The sequence below is a fragment of the Megascapheus bottae genome, chromosome 3, assembly GCF_031878675.1.
Source record: "Megascapheus bottae isolate mThoBot1 chromosome 3, mThoBot2.hap1, whole genome shotgun sequence".
NCBI lineage: Eukaryota > Metazoa > Chordata > Mammalia > Rodentia > Geomyidae > Megascapheus > Megascapheus bottae.
The window spans coordinates 62521081-62536651 of record NC_143511.1 but is presented as its reverse complement, the minus strand read 5'-3'; the positions used below and the strand labels follow the sequence as shown (position 1 = coordinate 62536651).

General features: G+C 44.8%; 1 protein-coding gene across 1 annotated transcript in view; it reads right to left on the bottom strand.

The window, feature by feature from the left end:
• Positions 1-7070: 7070 nt before the first annotated feature.
• The window catches only part of Anp32b (acidic nuclear phosphoprotein 32 family member B), a 29715-nt gene continuing 21214 nt past the window's right edge, over positions 7071-15571 (bottom strand). The window contains exons 5-7 of the mRNA XM_090330304.1: positions 12235-12359; positions 10286-10361; positions 7071-7515 (exon numbers count right to left, since the gene is read on the bottom strand). Of these exons, the coding sequence (XP_090186430.1) occupies positions 7448-7515; positions 10286-10361; positions 12235-12359 (269 nt within the window). The 3' untranslated portion in view covers positions 7071-7447. The remainder of the gene's footprint in view (positions 7516-10285; positions 10362-12234; positions 12360-15571) is intronic.

Here is a 15571-nt window from a genome sequence, read left to right as displayed (position 1 = left end):
GGGGGGGAAGGACTGTTGGCTAGGAACTGGTGGCTCACAGGCTTCTAATCCTCAAGAAAGGCTGAGGCATGAGGATCGAGGTTCAATGACAGCCAAGGCAGGAATCTCTGTGAGACTCTTTATCTCCAACTACTAGAAAGGCAGAAGTGGAGCTGTGGTGCAAGTGGCAGAACATGAGCCTCGAGTAAAAGAGCTTGGGGACAGAGACCAGGCTCTGAGTTCAAGCCCTATAACTGTAGAGGAGGAGGAAAAAGAAACTAGTGTTGCATGGGGAGCAGGAAATGTTTATTTTTCTATTTATTTTTCTCCCTACTTTAATCTTGTTACATTAAAATTCTTGCTGAAACTTCCAAAAAGGAGGGGGGAGGGATGGGAAGGAAGGAAGGAGAGGAAGGAGTAGATGAGAAGGGAAAGGAAGAAGAGAAAAGAAGGGAAAGAAAGAAGGGAAAAGGAAGCAAAAGAGAAGGGAGGAAAGGAAAGGGGATGGGAAAGGGAAAGAGAGCCTTGGTGTACAGGAAACATCTCAGTCCTGGCACATGGCATACCCAGGAAGTTTTAATGGACTGAGTCCAGTGGCTGTAGCAGATTGGTGGTAGCATCAAGGGGACTGGGAGCTAAGGCTGTTTCAGTGTGGATACCATAACCAGAGAAAAGGACAGGGAACGCCACGCCTGAGGGACACTAGGACAATCTATTGGCCCCACCATTTACACACACACACACACACACACACACACACACACACACACACACACACACACGCACTGGCCATCTTCAGGCCAAGGAGAGGTGCCTACAATAGTGCTTAGAGGAGCCAGTCCTGTCAACACCTTACTTTCAGACTTCTAGCCTCCAGACAGAGCTGCCAATCCATTTCTACTGACACTTCCACTGTGTGGCACTTCCTTAGGTTGGTCCCAGGAAACTAAATCCCTTCCACCCTGGTTCACAGAGGAAAAGGCTGTGAGTACCACCGTTGAAATCGTGGAGGAATGAGCTAGGGGGCTCCCTGGAGGAGGTAAGATGGAGCAGCTGGCTATCGCAGGTCATGAGGGCACACAGCCACTGCCTGCAAGGCCATCCGGGCTAGTGCCCTTGTTCTGGTTCTTGCATGAGGAGGGATGCATGGTTGTGCAAGAAGGTGCAGAAAGCAAGACGGGGAAGTTATGGGGAGATTCAATGTCAGCAGCACTCTGCAGGCACTGGGCAGCGCAGAGCTGAACTGCCCAGCCAGCTGTACAGGGTGGCTGTGTGGATGAGGTGGAGCAAGTCCACAATGCAGACCCGGGGAATGTCACTGGAAACTGGCTCCTTTCCTCCTGTCCTTCCACTTGCTGACCACCTGGGCTGTGCAGAGCTCTGGGCTCTAGGTATTTCCCTGCATGTGGCATCCTCTCTGAAGGAGCTTTCCCAGCAGGCCTGCTAGCTCCCACATTCCTAGGCAGGGAGAGGTCAGCCTTGTTCTGCAAGCATCACCCTGAAGCTCACTTTTTACAAAATGGAGGATGGTTTCAGATCCTCCTCTGTACACTCTGTACCGCAGTGTTCTATGGACACCACAGATAGCTGCTTTTGGCAGATGTGAGCCAAGTGGTGTCACACATCTGTTATCCCAGCAACTTTGGAGGCTTTGAGCCTAGGAGTTAGAGGCAACTCAGCCAGCCTCATTTCAGACTTGGAAAAGGTGAGGCTCAGAAGAGCTTTAGACTGCAGCTAGTGAGAGAAAGCTCGGCAGGAAGTTTGTGGTTGGCTGTGGGGGGGAACACCAGAAGTCAAGGGTTTGACAGAAACTCCCACTTCAAGGCTGGCAGGCCCTGCCTCAGTGCCAGCCCTCACCCACCCACCACGGTGCTAGCTCCGCAACCCAGACAGCCTAGCATCAGCCTTAAAGAATTTCTTCACCAGGCCTAGTAATTCACATCTGTAATCCTAGCTACTCAGGAGGCTGAGATGTGAGAATCACAGTTCAAAGCCAGCCCCTAATAGGAAAAGTCCCCAAGAGACTATTATCTCCAAGTAAACCATTTAAAAACTGTAAGTAGCATTGTGGCTCAAGTGGTAGAGCACTAGCCTTGAAAACAGAGAGAGGCTCAGGGACAATGCCAGGCCCTGAGTTAAACGCTATATCCACAATTGGAAAGCTTTCACTCTTAAGGCACCTTAAGCCTGCAGAAACAAGCTCTTGCTAGCCACAGCCAGAGTACGCTGTCCTCCCAGGCTGAGGAGAAAGAAAGGCCTTTTCTCATTAGGACTGAGGCCAGGGCCCCAGCTGGGGAACAGGCAGCTAGGCTTGGGCTGAGGGATGAAATGACTGGCATGCCAGCCTGGCCAGCCATTATTTGGCTAGGTGCCTCTAAATCCTTCCGCTTCCACATCTAGAAAGATGGACTGGCTGTTTATTTTTTGCTAATCCCTGTGCTTGAACTCAGGGCCTGAGTGCTGTGCTTGGGCTTTCTCAAGGGTAAAGCTATACCACTTGAGCCAACAGCACCCTGTGGTACTGAGGAAATGAGCCCGGGTCTTCATGCATGCTAGGCAAGCACTCTACCTCTAGGCCAAACTCCCAGCCCTGGCTTATTATTCTAAGGGACCTTGAGGACTGGAAGAGAATCCTTCTCAGCCAGGTCTAGTGACACAAGCCTGTAACCTTAGCTTCTTGTGAGTCAAAGATGAGGGGGATAATAGTTAGTGGGCAGTCCAGGCACGAAAAGCTCACAAGATTCCATCTCACTCCATGATGCAAGAAAGCACAGAAGGAGGAATGTGACCCTGGCTGGCCTGGAAAGAAAGCAAGACAATCTCCAGTACCACAAAAACAAAACAAAGCAGGAGTGGTGCTAGCTCATGCCTATAATCCTAGCTACACAGAAGGCTGAGATCTAAGAACTACATTTTAAAATCAGTTCAGGCAGAAGAGTATGTGAGACTCTTCTAAACTACCAACATGCTGGAAATGGAGCTGTGACTCAAGTGTGATTCTCAGTAAGGGAACTGGGAGAAAGAGCACAAGGAAGAAAGGCCTAGTACCTGCTGTTAGATCTAACTTGCTGGGCTACACTGGGTCCTGGGGGTAGCTGGAAGCACCCATACCAGTTAGTGGCCACATCCCAGGCCACTGGATTCCTTCTGAGGCCTTCCACCTTGTTCTTCCTCCTTCACATGGGGAAAGGACAGTGTTGTCATAGGCACAGTTTAACTCCTCTACATAGACAGGGTTCAACTGGACAAAAATTTCTATTTTTCAATGTGTTTCCCCCCCCGCAACCTCCAAAGCCCTACTCCATCAGGGATCATTGAGCTGGTTAACTGGCTCTGAGCTTCTATCCTTGCTGCAATTTTGGTGGTTTGCCTACACAACTGTTTGGCTGCCTGAAGCTTGTTAGTAACTTGACTCCCCTTTCAGACTGTCAACACAGCAGTACCATCAGCCTCATTAAAATTGATGTCAGCACATGACAGGGCTGAAGCAGGCGGCCACAGAAAAGGGTACAGTCACAGTCCCTTGTGTGGTACTACTTTTCTCTGGTGGTTAGGATGATATGGTCCAAATGGGAATGCCAGTCATAGAAGGAATCCCATTTATAATTCATTCTGTACTGATCCTGTGAGCCAGTTACAACTATGATGGTGGGAAGGATATTTGCTTGGCTTTCCCTCTGCCACCTGAGCCTATCCAGTCTAGCTTTTTGCTGGTTATTTTGGAGATGGTGTTCTACGCCTGCCTCAAAGAGGATGTTTTAAACCACAATCCTCCACATCTCAAGACTCCAAGAGGAACTAAGCTCTTTTTTCTTTTTTGGCCAGTCCTTGGGCTTTCTCAAGGCTCTAGCCTTGAGTGGGCTCTACCATTTGAGCCAGCACCACTTCCAGCTTTTTCTATGTAATATGGTAGTGAGGAATCAAACCCCTGTCCTGGTGCCTACTCAGCAAGCATTCTACCAATAGGCCAAACTCCTGGCCTCTCACTAAGCACTTTCTAACACCCTTTAATCAAGCCTCTGAGGGCCAGAATCCTGTCAAACGCTTCTGGTAAGCTGAATTTTAAAAGAAAATCATGATAGAAACAAAATATGCTTTGAGGATTTCCTAAGGCTTTTTAAGGACTACAGTGGAGGGTCAAGCTGACATTGTATACAGTAAATACACACAAAGATATGGCCTCATACAAGGCCCTCCAGCCTCTCTCCTCTAGACAAGACTTGCCTCTTGGTATCTGACCTGTTTGCCGTGACCCATACCCTATTTTTTTTCAATACTGGGGTTTGAACACAGGGCTTTTGCTCTTGCTAGTAGGTACTCTACCTGCCCCCTTTTGTACTGGTTGAAATCAGGTCATGGTTTTTGCCCAGGCCTGCTTGAACCACCATCCTAATTACCAAAGTATGTACCATCCAATTTCCATTATCATTCTGTTAAGTGTGCATCCCATCCATTCCCAGCCTCTGTTGAGATGGAGCCTTGTCAATTGTGCTGCCGGGACTGGCCTAGAACAGTAATCCTTTGTATCTCAGCCTCCTTGGTAGCTTAGATGAGAGCACAAGCAAGCAACCATGCCTGGCTGTTCAAGAAGGGATTCTGTACGAACTTTTAGCCTGCTCGCCTTTTTTTTTTTTTGGTGGCTCATGGGGCTTGAACTTCGCCTGAACTTAGCCTGGGTGTTGTCCCTGAGCTCTTCAGCTCAAGGCTACTTACTGCCTTACCCTCGAGCCAAGCCCCACTTTCCATTTATTGGAGGTTAATTTGAGATAAGAGTCTCAGGTCCTTTTGTGCCAGGGCTGGCCTTGAGCCTTGATCCTCAGATCTCAGCCTCCTGAGTAGCTAAGAGTACAGGCATGAGCCATGGCGCCCGCTCCTGCTGGCCTTTTGCACTGTGATCCTCTTCATGTATAGTGGGTTTCTGTTACTACTTACCACCAGACATGGTGGTACATATCTATAATCCCAGTTAGACAGGAGGAAAATATCAGAAGGATCAAGTTTGAGGCAAAGAAGCTCCCAAGATGCCATGTCAATCACAGTCTGGTTATGTGTTAGCCAGACTAGCCAAGTGGGAGGCATAAATGAGGACCATGACCCAGTCAAACGGGGGCAAAAGCATAACACCCCATTTGAGAACAAACCTAAATGTGCTCACACTATGATCCTAGCTACTCCGCAAACTGAGCACAGAATCCTCTGGCTGAAAGGAACTGGGTCACATGGTTTCCTCTGAAGCAAAAAGGATACAATCTAGTTTATGAAACCTGTTCCACACTAACCTTTACCTGCTGAGCCCTAGACCTTCTGTAATTGCTACCCTCTGGCTCAAGTCTTCACTTCCTTGTCCTGGCTAATCTCTGTAAGTCTTCCATTTTCCTTTTGCCCAAATAATGTGACTAAGCATATCCTAAATAATACTGGCAAGTTCTAGAAATTTCTAATAGGAGAAAGAACCATTCAAAGTGGTACTTGGTACCTGACAATATTTGTAAAACTTAAAGACATTTGGTACATTTAAAAATGTACCAAAGGAGCTGGGAACGTGGCTTAGTAGTACAGTGCTTGCCTAGCATGCATGAAGCCCTGGGATTGACGCCACAGTACCACATACACAGAAAAGGCTGGAAATGGCACTGGAAAAGAAGCTGGAAGTAGAGCTTTAAAAAGCTCAAGTACAGGGGCCAAGAGTATGGCCTAGTGGTCGAGTGCTTGCCTAGCATGCATGAAGACCCAGGTTTGATTCCTTGGAAGTGGTGCTCAGGCTCAAGTGGTAGAGCTCTGGCCTTGAGAAAGTCCAAGGACAGTGCTCAGGCCCTGAGCTCAAGCCCAGGACTGGCCAAAAAACAAAACAAAACAAACAAAAAAAAGCCAGCTCAGGTATAACTCTCCGGCCCTAGGACCAGCACCAAAAATTAAAGTACACAAAAATATGAGACATTTTTTTTTTGTGGGTCACAGAGCTTGAACTCTGGGCCTAGGCGCTGTCCCTGAGCTCTTCGGCTCAAAGCTACCGCCCTACACCTTGAGCCACAGCTCCACTTCCCCCTTTTTAGTGATTAATTGAAGAGTCTCATGTTCTTTTAGTGCCCAGGCTGACTTTGAACCATGATCCTCAGATCTCAGTATCCTGAATAGTCAGGATTACAGGCATGAGCCACCTCGCCCCCACTAAAAATATGGATTTGAAAGCACAAATTTGGAGCCAGATACAGTGGTGTGCAGTGGCTAGTCAGCTACTCAGGAGGCTCAAACCTAGCCTGGGCACTGAAAGAATGAGACTCTCTTCCCATTCTTTCATATTGCCTTTATTCTAGTAGCTGTTAAGATTTACTAAACAAGAACACTATCCTTGAGGAATGCCCAGTGCTCAGGTCCTGAGTCCAAACCCCAGGACTGGCAAACAACAAGAAGTGGCAGAGCTCTAGCCTTGAGAAAGCCCAAGGGTAGTGCTCAGGCCCTGAGTTCAACCCCCATGCCTGGGTAGGGGAAAAAATTTTACTGGGTTTCAGGGCTCCATAGTATTTGATTGCAACATGTTTTCTTAAACCTGAACATGCTAGGCAAATGTTCTAGCACAGATCTACACATTCCAGCTCCCTGACCATTATTTTTTCTTTCTTTGCCAGTCTGAGGATTGAACTCAGGACCTGGGCACTGTCTTTGAGCACTTTTGCTTAAGGCTAGTGCTCTGCCACTTGAGCCAGCACCACTCCTGGCTTCTTCTGCATGCTAGGCAAGCACCCTACCACTATGCCACACTCCCTGCCCCTGAGTATTATTTTAAAGTCGAATTCACTTACTCCTGACCTCATTAAGGATGAAGATCTACTTGTGCATTTCCTCATGGTTAACTACCAATTTAACAATGCCAAATAACCTGTTCTTCAGTATGTTTTAGGATGAGCTTACAATTAAAGAGCCCAATTTAAAAATGTAAGCATACAACTAGGCTTTAACAAAGAGTAACATGTTTATTTTACTTGAAGTCTTAAAAAATACTTTTCTGGCAGTTGTCACATAAAATGTCCTCAGGTGTTTAAAAAAAAAAAAGAAAAAGAAAAGGAAAAGCATGGGAAAAAAAAACAGACCCAAAATGTTAAGATTTTATTTACAAAGCTTTTTTTGTTGTTGTTGTTGTACAGAAAGTAAAAATGCTGTTACAATGTTGGTGTAACTGGCAGCCGAAGAGGGCTGACTCACCAATCACAGCTATCCACACTACAGCAAGAGTCTTAACACGAAAACCTAACAACGCTTACAATTTTGTTGGGGCCAAGTCCCAAAGCTCGGTGGATTACCAAGAGGGACTAGAAGAGGAAGGCGGAATGTCACAGGAACTATTCTTTGGCTCTTTGGGTGGGTGGGTGTCCTGGGGTTTGTATCACAGCTACCTTTTTTAACAGCTACCAAATCCATGAGCAGTCCAACCAATACTGAACAGTTCTGGTTTTGCAGGTTATTCAGGGTCTTAATCATCTTCTCCTTCATCATCTGTCTCTCTCTTCCTCTTTTCACCTTTCCCACTCTCTTCCTCATCTGTACAACAACAAAAGTTAATGTGAGACCACCCGAAAGGCATTTTGCTAAATGAGGACTGTCAGTGGAGGCAACCATGTTTTGGTGGCTGACAGAACTAAAAGGACAAACAGGTGGTGACCACAGAATGAAGACAGGCAAATCTGTAAGACTATTTCCAAAGCAAGCATTATAATAACAATAACAATAATAATAATAATAATAATGTATTGATAATGAAGATGTGGCTCAAGTGGTAGAGCATCAGCCTGTAGCTTAAAAAGCTGAGATAGCACCCAGGCCCCAAGTTCAAGCCCTAGTACAGGCCTCTACTCACACAGCATTAGCCTAGAGGTTTATCAATATTAAAATGCTCTCTTCCAAATATTCATTTTATCAAACTTGTTGGCTTAAAAATCTAGCTATTAGTTGGGCACTTCAAAGCCAGTTAAGCAGGAAAATCTGTGACTTTTTTTTTTTTTTGGGGGGTGGTGGTGTGGTACATAAGGCTTGATGATCTTAGGGCCTGGGCACAGTTACTAAGCTTTTCTGCTCCAAGTTAGTATTCTACCACTTCGAGCTACAGTTCCAATTCCAGATTTTTCCTGGTTAATTGGAGATAGATAAGAGTCTCACAGACTTTTGTACCAGGCTGGTTCTGAATCATGATCCTCAGATCTCACCTTCCTGAGAAGGTAGGATTACAGATGTAAGCCACCAGAACCCTGCTAAGTCCATTTAACTACCTGAAAACCACAAATGATGCATGCTATGGCTCAAAGTGGTACAGTGCTAGCCTTGATCAGAAGAGCTCAAGGAGAGTGCCCAGGCCTTCAGCAAAGACTAGAGTTAGTTACCTGATTTTTGAGCTGTGCTCATTTACTTACTTATAACTCAACCACTTAAATAGAATGGTCACAGCATAGTACATAATAGACTATAGCAAAAACTGAAAAAGGGATTTCTCCTATTAGTTATTTCATAATTTCTAAATGTTCAATGACATTCAATGACTATTTTGCAATATAACTAAACTTTGTAATAAATTATGTAAATCTAAGATTTTCACTTAAATCAGAATATTCAATAGAACAAAGTATACAATTGTGTATTTCCATTATTATGTTTGTGACTATAACCATATCCTGCTAATGAATATTTCAAAATTTTACGAATTAGGAGCCAGGAGTTTAGCCTAGTGGTAGAGTGCTTCCCTAGCATGCACCAAAACACAGGTTTGATTCTTGGTATTACATACCTAGAAAAGGCTGGAAGTGGTGCTATGGCTCAGGTGGTAGAGACCTAGGCCTTGGGAAAGCGCAAGAGCAGTGCTCAGGCCCTGAGTTCAAGCCCTGGGACTGGCAATAAGTAAATACATACACAAAAAATAAAGTAGACAAGGAGCAAATGTTACTCCAGGAGGCTGAGGCAATGATCTCCTGAGTTCAAAATTTCAAGCCAGCAAAACATCTCAAAAAGAAGTAGGGCTTCCCATGACACATACACAACCCTTTTGCCAAAAAAAAAAAATCACCTAGTAAAAATCCATGGTAGCTGGACACTGGCAGCTCATGCCTAGAATCCTAGCTATTCAGGAGGCTGCAATCAGAGGGAGACAACTCAAAGCCAGCTGTAGCAGAAAAGTCCTAGAGACTCTTACCAACAGAAAAACCGAAGTGGAATTGTGGTTCAAAATGGTAGAGTGCTAGACTTAAGTGAAAAAGTTCAGGGACAGCCACCAGGTCCTGAGTTCAAGCCCCATGACTGATTACCCCCTCCTCCCTTCAAAAAAAAATTCATGTTTGTTTTACTGAAAGTGAAACCAAGTTAAAATTATGTTCCTTGAAGACAGAGACCAAGTCCTTGGTAATGTCATGTCCACTTAGTTTAGTCCAGTACCAGGCAGAGTGGTTGAATAAGTGAGAAGCAATGCAAAACACAAGATTAAAAACAAAACAAAACAAAACAAAACTGAAATAACCGGGCCAGAGTTTGACATGCTTGCCTAGCACACATGAAGACCTGAGTTTGATTCCTTGGCACCATATACATAGAAAAGCCGGGAGTGATGCTGTGGCTCAAGTGGCAGGGTACTAGCCTTGAGGAAAAAAAGTCAAAGGACTGGCCAAAAAAAAAAAGAAGAAAATAATCCCCAAACTGAAATAACCAAGAAAACTATTTAGTCACTTCACTAGTCTCAGCTATGGTGAAAAGAGGAATGATAATGCCACAGCAGGAAAGGTGCTACTACTATCTGCTGAAAAATTAGGTCCAATTAGTAAGTCTTATTAATGAAAATATTCTTCAGAGAAATCTTCTGACAGTAAGCATACAGGGAGGATTGTAACATTTAAAACAGAGCCTAGCTGGAAGCGGTGGCTCTCCCCTGTAATCCTAGTTAGTCAGGAGGCTGAGATCTGAGGATTGTGGTTGAAAGCCAGCCCAGACACTAAAGGACCTTGAGGCTCCAACTAAACCACTAGAAAACTGGAAGTGGCATTGTGGCTCAAAGGGTAGGATGGTAGCCTTGAGCTGAAGAACTCAGAGACAATACCCAGGCCCAGAGTCCAAGCCCCATGACTGACAAAACCCAAAACCCAAATAAGACAAGCCTAAAGAGTGCTTGTCTTCAACATACCTGACTACAGCAGCCCAGAAGTGCACATGTGCATTGCACTGATGGGACTAAAGACAGCAAGTCCAGAGGCCCTCATAGTTTCCAAGTTGTAACAGATGGGTGTTTTTATCCCATGTTTACCAAAGAGGACCCAAATATATGCATGAAACTCACCTTCACCTTCATCCTCATCGTCATCCTCATCTTCTTCATCTTCATCGACTTCTCCATCATGTCCAAATTCTTCTTCCTAAGGAACAGTAAAGTAACACTCAAACTGAGAAGTACAAAGAGAAATATACTTTAAAACAAGCAATGCATACATTAAGGCGGTAACTCCACTTGCTGTGTTGACACTGATTTTTCTTGATGAACTCAAAACAAAACTAGGCGCAAAGGACAATGGTAGAGTGTTTCTCTAGCATGTTCAAGGACCTGGGTTTGATCCCAAGTACCACAAACACGTAAAGATAAAAATCCACCTAACCCCTCAAACTGGCACATGGCTGTGATGGTACACACCCGTAACCACAGAACTTGGAGATGAATGGCTAGCCTGGGCTATACAGGAAGATTCTATCTCTAACCCCCCTTACCCCCCCCCCCAAAAACATTAACAATAACCAGCACCAGTGGCTCTAGTTACTCAGGAGGCTGAGATCTGAGGACTGCAGTTCATAGAAAGCCCAGGAAGGGCGGGGAGTTTAGCCTAGTGGTACAGTGCTTGCCTAGCATGCACGAAGACCTGGGTTCAATTCCTTGGTACCACATACACAGAAAAAAGCCAGAAGTGGTGCTAAAGCACAAGTGATAGAGCTCTAGCCCTTGAGAAAGTCCAAGGACAGTGCCCAGGCCCTGAGCTCAGCTCAAGCCCAGGACTGGCAAAAAAGAAAAAGAAAAATGAAAGCCCAGGAAATAAAGTCCCATAAGACCCTCATCTCCAATAAGTCACACCAAAAAAGCAGAGCTGTGGCTCAAGTGATAGAACACTACCTTCAAGCTGAAAAGGCCTAGGCACTGCCTAGGCACCTGTGCTCAAGCTCTAAACCAGTAAAGAAAAACAAAGAAGCCAGAAGTAAGCAGTTTATGTAACATAACATGTCCACCCCACCCTTTTCCTTTTCTGGGGGTCCAAGGGGGGCACTCCTGGGGCTTGAATTCAGGGTCTGAGCACTGTCCCTGAACTTCATTTGCTCAAAGTTAACACTCCACCACTTGAGCCACACAGCACTATTTTTGGCTTTTTCTGTTTGTGTGGTACTATGGAATCCAACCCAAGGCTTCATTTATGCATGTTAGGAAAGCACTTTACCACTAAGCAAAATCCCTAGCCTTGACCTCTTTTTCTTTCTGGTGCTGGTAGCAGGGCTTGAACTCATCAGGATCATGAACATGGGAGTCTAGTGAACTTCTCCGTGTGAGCTGGCTTTGAGCCCCTGAGCCTTTGGCCTAAGCCTCCTGAGTCCTTTGATTATAAATGTTTACTACATTCCATTTGTAAACAAAGCTTCCTTAAGCAATCATATCTAAGTGATCACACAAATGTTTACAAAAGCAGGCTCATTGATGAGAACAAGTATTATTCTTCCTGTTTTGTTTTTTTTTTTTAAAACTCTTGAAGGTCAAACCTGAGTCATTATACTTTCCCCTGTGCTCACATGGAATCCTCAAGGACATGGTTTTATTGGAGTCTCATAAAATAGATGACCTACACTTTCAAGCAAGTATTTAACTTTGCACTCAACTTTATTTTAGCATGGTGTACATGTATTTGTTGAATAAAACTTAAATATACTACTAGTTTGGACTTGGTAAATACATAATTATTTCACACATATCAAAAAACCTGACAGCTTTCACAATTTCCAGTTTTTTTAATGTACTGAATAATACTCAAACAACTCCTCCTCTGTAAGGGTACAAGGCCAAAATTTACCTTGCAGTTGAGTACTTGAGTGTCTTGTCAAAATTCAGTAGGTATTCCACTTAATACCAAATAGGGGACAAAAGCTGCGGCAGTTAGACTCACACTATTAAGGATTCTGAAGGGCTTCACCTTGTCTTTCTTCCTAACCCACATGTGGCTTTTACTTGAGGAAGAGTGGCACAAAACATTCACTGACCTCACCGCTGACTTCGTCTTCATCTTCTTCCCCTTCTATATCTTCATCTTCATCCTCGTCCTCTTCTTCATCAAAGTCTTCCTCCTCACCATCTTCATCCTCCTCATCCTCCTCATCTTCTCCTTCTGAAAGTAGTGCCAAAATGAATTCACTAAATACTTTTGTTGCTCTCCCAGGATATACTTGCCAAGGAGTACAGGAGCTAAGAACAGCTCCTGCATGTGGGAAATCCCTTTCTACCAGGTGCTATGCTCAGCCCTTTCATCCAAGAATATAGTTCTAGTGAGCAGCTGTACCCTCTTGCTGACAAAACTTTAAAAATATATGAGATTTGTTTTAAACTCCTCCAGGAAGGGGGGGGGGGTTATGGCCACAGATACATTTATTTATGCATGCCAGTCCGGGGCTTGAACTCAAGGTCTGAGCACTGGCCTTGGGCTTTCCTCAAGGCTAGAGCTCTACCAACTGAGCCACAGCACCACTTCTGTTTTTTTCTATATATGTGGTACTGAGGAATAGAACCCAGGGCTTTGTGTGTGCTAGGCAAGCACTCTACCACTAGGCCAAATTCCTGGTCCTAGGGATACATTTATTCAGATTAAGTTATGACCAATCAGTGCTGAAGATAAGTGGAACAAAATTTCACTATTATCTCTACTGTTTAATATCTGATGTCTCTACAACCTTACAAGAAAAATTGAGGCAGGAGTGGGCAGCCCCATGTCTTGGATAATGGTGTCTCACTCAGAGCCAGCAGCTCTGAGACACCACCAGTTTCCTTCCTGTCTGATCACAGGGTATCCTGGTATCTGCATTTTTTTCTTTTCTTTTTTGGCCAGTCCTGGGCTTGAGCTCACGGCCTGAGCACTGTCCTTGGACTTTCTCAAGGCTCGAGCCTCAGCACCACTTCCGGCTTTTTTTTATATAGGTGGTGCCGAGGAATTGAACCCGGGTCTTCGTGCATGCTAGGCAAGCACTCTAGCACTAGGCCAAACTCCCGGCCCACTGGTATCTGCATTCTACATTTGGGTTCTGCTGACCTCTAGGCTCAGTCTAGCAGCTCTTTCTTTACCCACAGGAACTAATTCCTACCACTGACAACTGAGCCCCTCACTTCCTTATAGCCTTGCCAGTGCTCCTCTATCAGGTAGACAGGCTCTCACTCCAGAACCTGGGATTTCAGTACACAGCATATTTTTCCCCCACCTTTATCTAGAGTTTATGTGAAAAAAAAAAAAAAATCTTTAGTAGGTAGTGAGAGTTCTACACAGACAAGAGCAATGCCTTAATAAAAAAAAAAAAAAAAAAAAAAAAAAACGTTTTGTTTTACACCCCCAGCACACAGAAGTCCTCAAATATTTACTTCCTGAATGGGATACAGTTCAATGGCAGTGTACATTCTCTTCCAGAAGTTTCCTATCCGAGGAATGAAATGCTCTGCCAGGTTATGTATGGTGTATTTAGATACACGGGTAGTTTTTATGAAGAACAAGAAACCTAAAGGGAAGGGAGCAAGGTAAATATAGGTAACTGGGCAAAGATGTCTCATGCTTTGTCCACTGACTCCCTTCATCTTGTTAACTATTGCCTACCTCAGTCTGTTAAAAAAAATAATAAAATGAAAAAAGAAAAATGTTTCCAGATCCTATACAAACACTTAGGATGCTTGATATCTTTTTTCCATTTATTTGATCATCTGTCTCTCCCCACATACCTCACAGTCCTGGGGGCTTGAACTCCAGGCCTGAGCACTGCCTTGGACACTTTTTGTTCCAGGCTAGCACTCTGCCAACTTGAGCCATAGCACCACTTCTGGCTTTTTCTGAGCATTTGGTTCCAGGGAATCAAATCCACAGTTTCCTGCATGCTAGGCGGACAAAACTACTACTAGGCCACGCTCTCGGCCTTTTATTTTTTGCCTGCAGTAAGGTTTGAACTCAGGTCCTTGAGTTAGTTCTCCATGTGTTCTATACTTTTCCTTTTGCCAGCCCCAGGGCTTCAACTCAGGGCCTGGGCACTGTGCTTGAGCTTTATTAATGCTAGCATTCTATGCTAGCACCACTTCTGGCTTTTTCCTATGTATGTGGTACCAAGTAATCAAACGCAGGTCTTTATAAATGCTAGGCAAGCACTCTATGACTAGGCTAAACTTCTAGGCTCTATACTTCTTCTTGAGCCACATTTCCAGCTTTTTTTTTTTAAAGTCAGTTGTGGCACTTGAACTCTGGGCCTGGGCACTGTCCCTAAACTCTTCAGCTCAAGGCTACAACCCTACCCACCCCTTGAGCCATAGCACCACTCCTGGTTTTCTAGTAGTTAGAGATAAGAGTCTCAGGACTTTAGTGCTGGACTTTAAGGTGGGGCTAGCTTTGAACCGATCCTCAGATCTCAGCCTCCTGGTAGCTAGGATTACAGGCAGTGAGATACACGCCTGGCTTCAAGCCTGACTTTTATTGGTTATTCTAGAGATAGTCTCAGGACATTTTTCTGCCCAGGCTGGTTTCATAATTGTAATCCTGACTCTCAGCCTTCTAAATAGCTAGGATTATGAAAATGAACCACATGATATTGGGTTTTGTGTGTGTATTCTCCAGTCCTGGGGCTTGAACTCAGAGACTGGGAGATGTCCCTGAGCTTCTTTTGTTCAAGGCTAATACTTTAGGCACTCTACTGGTAGGCCACACACCCAGCCCTAACTTGCATTTTTTTTTTGGGGGGGGGGGGGTGTCAGTCCTGGGGCTTGAACTCAGGGCCTGAGCACTGTCCTTGGGCTTTCTCAAAAGTAAAGCTCTACTCTTTGAGCCACAGCACTATTTCTGGCTTTTTCTATGTATGTGGTACTGAGGAACCAAATCCAAGGCTTTGTGAATGCTAAGCAAGCACTCCACACTAGGCTAAACTCCCAGCCAGCCCCTCACTTGCAGCTTCTGTAGTGCTTAAATGGAGAGAAGTTTTAAGGACTTTCCTGCCTGGGCTAGCTTTGAAGCATAATCCTAAGATCTTAGCCTCCTGAATAGCTAGGCTTAGAGGCATGAGCCACCAGCACCTAGCTTTGAGTGTTAAATTAAAAAGAATAGTTTCAAAGAATAATTTTCCCACTTTTTTTTTTGTGGGTCATGGGGCTTGACCTCAGCCTAGGCACTGTCCTTGAGCTCTTCAGCTTGAGCCAAGCCCCACTTCCCATTTTCTAGAGGTTAATTGGAGAAAAAGAGTCTCAGGTCCTTTTGTGCCTGGGCTGGCTTTGAACCTTGATCCTCAGATCTCAGCCTCCTGCGTAGCTAGGATTACAGGCCTAATATCGGCACTTGAAAGAGATACAGGAAAACAATAAACTGTC